The 9896-nt window shown below is 70.8% G+C and overlaps 1 protein-coding gene across 4 annotated transcripts; it reads right to left on the bottom strand.

The window, feature by feature from the left end:
* Nucleotides 1-1445: 1445 nt before the first annotated feature.
* Nucleotides 1446-6909, bottom strand: ISOC2 (isochorismatase domain containing 2). 4 transcript variants are annotated; one of them, XM_072847794.1, is made up of 6 exons: nucleotides 6833-6909; nucleotides 5528-5726; nucleotides 4209-4421; nucleotides 3317-3387; nucleotides 2983-3100; nucleotides 1446-1565 (listed from the first exon to the last, which is right to left on the bottom strand). In XM_072847794.1, exons 2-6 carry the CDS (start codon nucleotides 5699-5701, stop codon nucleotides 1482-1484), a joined length of 660 nt encoding a protein of 219 aa, XP_072703895.1. In that variant the 5' UTR covers nucleotides 5702-5726; nucleotides 6833-6909; the 3' UTR covers nucleotides 1446-1481. The 4 variants fall into 4 exon arrangements, with proteins under 4 accessions (XP_072703895.1, XP_072703894.1, XP_072703897.1 ...); XM_072847793.1 differs by lacking the exon at nucleotides 6833-6909 and adding an exon at nucleotides 6488-6594; XM_072847796.1 differs by lacking the exon at nucleotides 6833-6909 and having other exon boundaries at nucleotides 2983-3096; nucleotides 5528-5959.
* Between the last annotated feature and the right edge of the window lie 2987 nt (nucleotides 6910-9896).

Consider the following 9896-nt stretch of genomic DNA (forward strand, 5'->3'; position numbering starts at 1 on the left):
CGGTGTCACACTCGGTGTCACACTCGGTGTCACTGTCACACTTGCCGTCACACACACAGTGTCGGTGTCACACACTCGGTGTCACTGTCACACTCGCCGTCACACACTCACCATCACACACACAGTGTCGGTGTCACACACTCGGTGTCACTGTCACACTCACCGTCACACACTCACCGTCACACACACAGTGTCGGTGTCACACTCCCAGCACCGGTGTCACACCCGCCGCCACCCACCCACCGTCGGTGTCACACACTCACTCCCCGTCACGCACGCCGCGTCGCTGTCCCTGTCACACGCTCGCTCTCACACACCCGCTGTCACGCTCCCGGGGTCGGCGTCACCCACCCAGGCTCAGTGTCACACCCGGTGTCACCCACCCGCTGTCGGTGTCGCACGCTCCGTGTCACACGCGCCGGGTCGGTGTCACTCTCGCACACGCGATGTCACGCTCCGTGTCACGCTCCGTGTCACACACGCCGTCTCGGTGTCGCACACGCGATGTCACGCTCCGTGTCATGCTCCGTGTCACACACGCGCTGTCACACACTCACCGTCGGTGTCACACGCTCCCCATCCCCCCCCCATCCCCATGGCAACCGCCCCGCCGGGATGGGGGGGGGGGGACATGGACACCCCCCTCCCCCCCCCCCTCCGCGCCGCCGCCACTTACCGGAGCCGAAACCGGGGGGGGTCCCGGTACGGGGGGGGGGGGGGGTGTCCCGGGGATCCCGGGGGTCCCGATGCCCGGGGGGCGGGGTGTCCGGGGGTTCTGGGGGTCCCGGTGCCGGGGGGTCCCGGTGCCCGGGGGGTCCGGGGGTCCCGGTGCCGGCGCGGAGCCCCGCAGGACGCAGCCCCCGGCGGGATCCAGCGGCAGCTCCCGGGGGGGGGGGTGGGGGTGTCGGGGAGGGGCGGGGGAGATGGCGGGGGCGGCCGCGGATTGGCTGAGCTCAGCCAATGGGGGCGTGGGGGCGTGGCTTGTGCCCCTTCCCCCCCCAGGTTTCATTAAGAAAAGGACCCGCGGGGGCGGCGCCATTGGGCGACGCAGATGTCAATCAGTGGGGGGCGGGGCTCAAGGCAGGGGTCCCACGGTGCCCCCCAGGGTCTGGTGCAGCGCGGGTGGGATCAATGGGGGACACCCCCCTCCCAGGGACCCCCAGGGGTGTCCCCCCCTAGGGACCCCTCCGGGTCCCGCCCCTCCCGAACCCCCCAGACTCCCCGTCCACAGGGACCCCCAGGGTCCCCCTTTGGGGACCCCCAAGGGACCCTCTGCTCCAGGACCCCCACCCTCCGGGACCCCCCGACTCCCCCTCCGCAGGGACCCCCCGTGACACCCCCCCCCATGTCATCCCCCGGAATCCCCCGGGGTCCCTCCTCCCCAAGACCCCCCAATGGCCACGGACCCCCCAAACACTCAGCCGGGCTCTCGGGGGGGGGAGCGTTTGTGCCCCCGGTTGGGGGTGTTTTGGGGGGGTCGCTCAGAGCCCCCCCGGCGGGCCCAGCCCCCCCAGCAGGGGCAGCAGCCCGCTGTCGGGCGCCGGCTCCTTGATCAGCGGCAGCACCTGCAACGACAGCGGCGCTAACGAGCCCTAACGAACCCCACCCAACCGCTAACCAGCCCCTAACCAACCCCACCCAACTGCTAACCAGCCCCTAACCAGCCTCTAACGAACCCCACCAACCCCCTAACCAGCCCCTAACCAACCCCACCCAACCGCTAACCAGCCCCTAACCAACCCCACCCAACCGCTAACCAGCCCCTAACCAGCCTCTAACGAACCCCACCAACCCCCTAACCAGCCCCTAACCAACCCCACCCAACCGCTAACCAGCCCCTAACCAGCCCCTAACCAACCCCACCCAACCGCTAACCAGCCCCTAACCAACCCCACCCAACTGCTAACCAGCCCCTAACCAGCCCCTAAGGAACCCCACCAACCCCTAACCAGCCCCTAACCAACCCCACCCAACCGCTAACCAGCCCCTAACAAACCCGACCCAACCCGCTAACCAGCCCCTAATGAGCCTGCTAACCAACCCCAATGAACCCCAACCAACCCACTAACCCACCCCTAACGAACCTGCTAACGAACCCCTATGAACCCCACCCAACCCGCTAACCAGCCCCTAACCAACCCCTAACAAACCTGCTAACCAGCTGCTAACAACCCCTAACAAATCTGTTAACCAACCCCTAACGAAGCCCTAATGAACCCTAAACATCCCCTAACCAGCCTCTAACAAAGCCCTAACGAACCCGCTAACCAGCCACTAACGAACCCCCAACCAACCTCTAACGAACCTGCTAACCAGCCACTAACCAACCTGCTAACCAGCCCCCAACCAGCCGCTAACCAGCCCCCAACGCACCCGCTAACGAGCGCCCGACCGAGCGGTGACCAACCGCTAACGAGCCCCGACCCACCCGCAGCCAAACCGCTAACGGGGTTAACGCAGGTTAACGGGGTTAACCAGCTAACCAGCTAACCAGTTAACCAGCTAACCAGCCTGCCGCCCCAGGGCTAACGAGGCCAGCGACTGGCTCCTAAACAAACCAGTAACGAACCAGTAACGAGCCAGTAACGAACCCCTCTGCCCCTTAACGAGGGAAGGGGCGGGGCTACCTGGGGAAGGGGCGGGGCTAAGAGGAAGCAGTGGGGGCTCGCCTAGTGGGCGGGGCCAGTTCGCCAGGTGGGCGGGGCTTGGGATGCGCTACAGAATGGGCGGAGTCATCTCACTCAGTGGGCGGGCCTTGAGGGGGGTCTACAGTGTGGGCGGAGCCAGCGCGCCTGGTGGGCGGGGCTTCGGACAGTCTAGGAGGTAGGCGGGGCCAACCCGATTACTGGGCGGGGCTTGAGCGGCTCCACCGAATGGGCGTGGCCGCCGGCGCCAGGGAGCTGAGACTGTGCTTCCATGGGGGGGCGTGTCCTGTGTGGGGAGGGGGCGTGGCTAGGCGGGAAAGGGGCGTGGCCGGGGTACCTGGCGGAAGCAGGGGTGGGCAGCGTCCCGCAGCAGGAGGAGGAGGAGGCTCTCGCTGGTGGTGAGGAAGGCCCCGCTCTGCTGCAGCCGCCCCAGCGCCACCAGCCGGTCCACCTGGCTGGGGGGGGCACCCCAAGGGGGCCGGGTCACACCCCCCGCAGCCCCCCCCGTCCCCCAAAGACCCCCAGTTCCCCCTCCCAGTTGCCCCCTGGGACCCCCCCCAGCATCCCCCCTTGCCCCCCACCCCATTGCTCCCCCAATCCCCCCCGCCCCCTTAACCCCCATCCCTCCCTCAGGTGCCCCCTCAGACCCCCAAGCCCCCCCAGGCCCCCACCTGCGGGAGGAGCAGGCGTCCACCACCACGTGCACGTCCAGGCCCCTCTCCAGCAGATCCAGCGCCGTTTGCTGGGGGGGAGGGGGGGGGAGCACCCACATTTCACCCCCCCATTGCAGGACCCAGGCATCCAGGACGGCCCCTCCCCCATCCACTGACCTGGGGCATCGGCCCCCCATGGGTCCACCCCCAAAAAGTGAGGGTCAACCCTCCCTAGGGGGGCTCCGGGATGCCAGGACCCCCCATCCCCCAGGTGTCTGGGTCCCCCCAGCCCCCTGGGACCCCGGTCCCATTGATCCCCCAGTTCCTGGGACCCCCAAATCTGGGCCCCACTGATGCTCTGGGACCCCAGTGCCTGGACCCCACTGACCCCCAGGGACCCAGGCATCCGGGCCCCACTGACACCCCAAACCTAGGACCCCCACGTCTGGGTCCCACTGACCCCCCAGTTCCCCCATGTCCAGGCCCCACAGACCCCAGGGACCCACGCATCCGGGCCCCACTGACCCCAAAGTCCCCAGGACCCCCATATCTGGGCCCCACTGACCCCCAAACCCGGGACCCCACAGACCCCCAGGGACCCACGCGTCCGGGCCCCACAGATGCTTGGGCCCTCCCAGATACCTGTGTCCCCCCAACCCCCGGATGCTTCGGTCCCTCCCAAACCCTTGGGTCCCCCCAAGTCCCCGGACGCCTGGGTCCCCCCAACCCCCTGGGTCCCCCAGGTCCCCAGACACCAGGGTCCCCCCAGACGCCTGGGTCCCCCCAACCTCCCTGGGTCCCCCAGGTCCCCAGACACCAGGGTCCCCCAGACGCCTGGGTCCCCCCAACGCCCCTGGGTCCCCCAACCCCCGGACACCCGGGTGCCCCCCGGACGCCGGGGTCCCCTCACCAGGATGCAGGCCTGGGTCTCGATGCCGCAGAGGAGGGCGGCGGCGAGGTGGGGGCGCGCCCGCAGCTCGGCCTCCACGGCCGGGACCACCATGCTGAAGCAGGTTTTGGGGTGCTTGGGGAGGTCGTGGGCTCCCAGCTCAGGCACCGTGGGACCCAGCACCCGTGGGTGCTGCTCCGTCACCACCACCGGCACCCCCAGCTCCCGGCACCCCTGTCGACAGCACCCCGTTAGCGGAGGGGAGGGGGGGAGATGGGGGGGTGGGAGGGAGGGTGCTGGGGGTCCCGGGTTTGGGGGGTCAGTGGGGCCCAGATGCCAGGGTCCTGGAGCATCCGTGGGGCCCGGACGCGTGGGTCCCTGGGGGTCTGTGGGGGTCCCGGGTTTGGGGGTCAGTGGGGCCCAGATATGGGGGTCCCGGGGACTCTGGGGTCAGTGAGGCCCGGACGCGTGGGTCCCTGGGGGTCAGTGGGGTCCCAGAGCATCAGTGGGGCCTGGATTTGGGGTCCCCAGGAACTGGGGGGTCAATGGGACCGGGGTCCCAGGGGGCAGACAGGGGGTCCCAGGGGTGGGGGTCAGTGGGGCCCAGACATGGTGGTCCTGTGGGTTTTGGGGGTCAATGGGGACCAGATGTCGGGGTCCTAGAGGGTCAGTGGGGCTGGGAGATGGGGGTCCCAGGGGACCCATGGGCCTGGGCAGGGGGTCCCAGGGGTTGGGGGCTCTGTGGGGTGGGGACATGGGGTCCCGCGGGTCAGAGGGCTCTGTGGGGTAGAAACAGGGGTCCCACGGATCCTGGGGGTCTGTGGGGCAGGGACACGGGGGTCCCACAGGTCAGGAGGCTCTGTGAGGTGGGGACACGGGGTCCCGTGGGTCCTGGGGGTCCATGGGGCGGGGACACAGGGGTCCTAGAGGTCGCAGGGCTCTGTGGGGCGGGAACACAGGGGTCCCATAGCTCCTGGGGGTCCGTGGGGTGGGGACACGGGGTCCCATGGATCAGGGGGCTCCATGGGGCTCGGACATGGGGGTCCCATGCATCAGGGGGCTCTGTGGGGTGGGGACACAGGGGTCCCACAGGTCAGAGGGCTCCATGGGGTGAGGACATGGGGGTCCCATGGGTCCTAGGACTCTGTGGGGCGGGGACAGGGGGGTCCATGGGTCCTGGGGGTCCGTGGGGTGGAAACAGGGGGTCCGACGGATACTGGGGGTCCGTGGGGTGGGGACACGGGGGTCCCACGGGTCCTGGGGCTCTGTGGGGCGGGGACACGGGGGCCCCACAGGTCAGAGGACTCCGTGGGGCAGGGACACGGGGGTCCCACGGGTACCTGGGGCTCTGTGGGGCGGGGACACGGGGGTCCCACGGGTACCTGGAGGACGCGGGCGGCGACAGCGACGACCTGGGGGAAGAAGGCGACGGAGTGGCGGAAGCGCTCCTGCATGTCGCAGAGGAAGAGGATGGAGCTGCCGGGGGCCAGGCGGCCCAGGCGGCGCCCGGCCATGGCCACGCGTGACCGCGACCCGCACCTGGGGGGGGGGGGGGCACACGCGCGTGTCACCGAGGGGGCGGGGCCGTGGGACGCCCGCGCGTGTCAGCCGCCCCCGCGTGCAGGGGCGGAAGGGTGGGGCGAGGCGCGCGCGCGCGCGGGAGCCGCCGGCGTGGGTCACGTGACGCCCACCGGCGGCCTCTCCCCGTGCGCGCCGGGATCACGTGACGCGGCCCGGAGGACGTGGTGCGCACGCGTGTGAAGTGCACGCGGGTCGCGGGAGGGCCACGCCCACGCAGGCAACCCCACCCACCCGCTCTGCCGCCCACGCAGCCAATCAGCAGCCGCCTCTCGACACCGCCCCCAACTGCCCCCTCCCCCCGTGGCAGCCAATCAGGTTCTCCCAGAGCGGCTGACCAATGACAGGTGGTGGCCCTCCAAAGCCCCGCCTCTTCCAGCCAATCACAAATTACTACTCCGAGGCTGCTCCAGCCAATCAGAGCAGAGGGGCGGATCCCACCGTCACTCAGTGAATAAGCCCCTCCCCCGCCCACCACTGTCCAATCAGAGAACCGCTGAGGCGGTGCCACATTCCCCGGGAATCCAATCAGAAGCCGAGAGGTGGCATCGCAGAGGTCACGCCCCTTCGGCGGCTCAGCCAATCAGAAGACGGGACGGTGGCCAGGACGTTCAGCTTCCGACCGCCCCTTAAAGGGACAGGACGGGGGGGGCGGGGCGAGCGCCCCCGGACGCCTGGGTCCCCTGGGGGGGGAGGGGTGTCCCCTGGGGGCGGGGTCTTACCGGTCCTGCGCTCTGATTGGCCGCGGGGTCGCTGCTGCGCCGCCGGGCGGGGGAGCGGAGTGGACGGGGACAGGCCGGGGGGCGTGGCGCTTCCGGTTTGGGTCGCTCCGCCCCCGCGGCTGCCCCGCCCCTCGGTGCGCGGGAGGGGCCAAGGGAGGGCCCGGACGCCTGGGTCCCCTCAGGGACCAAGCCGTTACCATGGAGACCACCAGCCCCGCCCCGTTACCGTGGAGACAGCGGGGGGGTGGGGGGTGGGGGTGTAACACCGCCCGGCCCATCACCATGGAGACGCCCCGCCCACCCCGTTCCCATAGAGACCCCCAGGCCTCGAACCGTCCGTGTTACCATGGAGACGAGAGATGGCTGTGTCCTGGGGCGTGGCCAAGGGGAGGGGGCGTGGCATTCCGCCATAGGTGGGCGTGGCCTGCGAGTGGGGGAGTGGCTTTCTACATTCGGCGCGCCTGTTGGAGAGGGGCGGGACAGTCTGCGTTTCTGTGGGCGTGGCCCGTGGGAGGGGGCGTGGCGTCTGCCTCTGTGGGCGTGGCCTGCGAGTGGGGGCGTGCCCTTCTACATTCGGTGAGCCTGTTGGAGAGGGGCGGGACAGTCTGCGTTCCGGGGGCGTGGCCTGTGGGAGGGGCGTGGCCTCCCGCCATCTGTGGGCGTGGCCCGCGGGGAGAGGGCGTGGCCCGCGTTTCCCCGGCAGCCGGTTCGGCGGCGTCCCGGGATGCGGTGGCTGCTCTGGGCGCTGTGGGGGCTGGGGGGCCCGGGGGTCCCGGGGGGGGCCGGCTGCCTCCTCTGCTCCCCGCGGGCGGCGGCGGCGCTGGGGGGGCTGCTGGGGCCCTTCCTGATGCGGGCGCTGCCGCGGCAGCCGGCGCTGCGGGCCCGAGTGGGCACCCTCCTGCTGCGGGGGGTGCTGGGGCTGGGACGGCTGCCCCAGCCCCCCCGCACCTTCATGGGCGTCATCGGTCAGGGGGTGACCCGAGACCCCCCCCCGAACCCCTCCCCCGGCCCCGTGACCCCCATCCCTCCCCACCCCACCCCCCGACACCTTCCTTGGCGTCATCAGTCAGGGGCGCTCCGAGACCCCCCATGCCCCCCAAAACCCCTGCCCCCACCCCCGTCCCCGTGACCCGGCCCCAACCCCCTGTCCCTCCCCAAACCCCCCGACCCCCCAGTCCTGCCCCAAATCCCACCCGAACCCACGATGACGCCTGTCACGGACACCCCCCACCCCCAAACCTACTCCCAGGACCCCCCTCCACCCCACGGGGGTGCGATGGAGGAGGGTTCAGCCCCATGCCCCCCCCCCAACCCCCCTACCCCCCAGACGAGGCGACACTGGAGGAGGCCTCCACCCACTTCCGCCGGACCATCGCCCGCGTCATGGAGCAAAACCTCCAAGGTGACCCCAAACCCCAACGTGGGGGGTCCCCGACTGTGGGATGGGGGGACCCCCCCCCCAATCCGCACACAGCCCCCCCTGGGGCACAGCGAACCCTGCAGGTGCCTGCTCAGAGAGGGTTGTTAACTCTGGAACCTAATGGTGGGGGGCCTGTGGGGTTTGAAAGGTGTTAACTCTGGAACCTAACGGTGGGGTCCTGGCGGGGTAGGGGTGCGGGGCACCCCTCAAACTGACAGATTCCACCCCACCCCCAGATGAGCAGCTCTTCAACGAGCTGCTCTGGGCCATGCAGGAGGTGAAGGACGACTTCGAGCGGCTCATGAGGCGCTTCCAGAGCCAAGGTGGGACCCAGGACCCCCCCTCCAAGCCCTCCCGACCCTGGGGGCCCCCCCAGAGACCCCCCCGGCCCTCAGGGTCCCCCCCTCACCCCCTTTTCTCCCTCTTCTTGCAGTGTTCTGCCGCAATAACTGTCGTAGGTGGGGGTGGGGGGTGGGGAGTAGTTGGGGGGTCCTGCCCCAGTGACACCCCCCGTGACCCTCCCCCAGGGCGGATGGAGGTGGTGTGGATCGAGTGCATCTCCTGCAACGTCAGCCTCTTTGCCTGCAATCGGGGGTGTACTGTGGGGGTGAGTGGGGCTGGGGGGCCCAGGGGGCAGCTTGAGGGGGCCAGGGCAGGTTTGGGGGCAGTCCACGGGGGAGGGGGTGAGGGGGGCCGGGATGGAGATGCAATTTGTGGGGCCCGGGGGGGGCAGGGATGGAGTTTAGGCGTCATGGGGGGGGCAGATGAAGTTTGGGGGATCCCAGGGGTGCCATTTGGGGGGTCCCGGGGAGCGGCCTCGGGAGAAGGAGTTTGGGGTCCGGGGGGGGCAGACGACATTTGGGAGGTCCCAGAGGGCAGATGCAGTGTGGGGGGTCCTGGGGGTATAATTTAGGGGAGGCCTTGGGGAGGGGGTGTGCAAGCTGGGGGCATCCCGGGGAGGGAAGAAGCTTGGGGTCCCCTGGGAGGGGTTCAGCCTGGGGGGCAGGGGGGTGCATCCTGGGGGAGGGGTGCACCTTGGGGGGGTGTCCCATCCCGCCCCCCCAGAGCGGCAGCTGCGGGTGGAGGAGGGGGAGGACCTGCTCCTGGACTGCAGCCTCGCCTGGCACCGGGCGGCCCACGGCACCAAGACCTACCGCTTCTACCGGGTACGGGGAGGGGGTCCGGGGGTCGCCCCACCCACGGCCACGCGGGAGGGACCCCCTCCACCCACACCCCCCCGCAGGAGGCCCCGCCCGGGGAGCAGCTGCTGGCGAGCGGCCCCGACCCGGTCCTGATGCAGAAGGAGGCGGTGGCGGCGGCGGCGGGGCGGTACCGCTGCGAGATGCGGAACCCCAAGGGGCGGCTCGGCTCCGAGCTGCGCTTCAACGTCACGGGTGGGGACGCCGGGAAACCCACCCCCCCCTCCCCAAATCCCCTGGGGCAACCCCCGGGGGGACCCCGGGCACCCCCCTCATCCCCGACACCCACGGGGGGGACCCCGGTGACCGGCTCCCCCTTCGCCCCCCCGCAGTGACCCCCCGGACGCGGCCGCACTGGCAGCCCCGGCCCCGCCGCCCCCGGCCCCGCCCGTGTCCCCCCCCCCGTCGCCGCCGCCGCCGCTGCCGCCGCCGCCGCCGTTCTCGGGGCCGCCGTGGCCGCCGCCACGTGGTGAGTCTGTAGGCGGGGCCTGCACAAAGCCACGCCTATTTTAGGGCTGGGCCTCCCGTAGCCCGCCCCCCTTAGGGCGTGGCTTGCGTGGCCTTTTACAAAGCTGAGCCGCTGCGGGCGTGGTCAGCGGGTGGTGGGCGTGGTTTGCGCGGCGCAGCCCCGCCCACCCCCGCTCTCGCCCCGCCCACAGGCTCCGCCGGCGGCGCCGCCGCCGCGCCCCCGAGGACACCGCCCCCCCCCTCAATTAAAGGAGCCGCAGCCCCCGTGGACACACCCACCCCCCCGGTGCCTCAGTTTCCCTCCACGACGTGGAAGAACCCA

This window comes from Ciconia boyciana, chromosome 28, assembly GCF_034638445.1.
Source record: "Ciconia boyciana chromosome 28, ASM3463844v1, whole genome shotgun sequence".
Taxonomy (NCBI): domain Eukaryota; kingdom Metazoa; phylum Chordata; class Aves; order Ciconiiformes; family Ciconiidae; genus Ciconia; species Ciconia boyciana.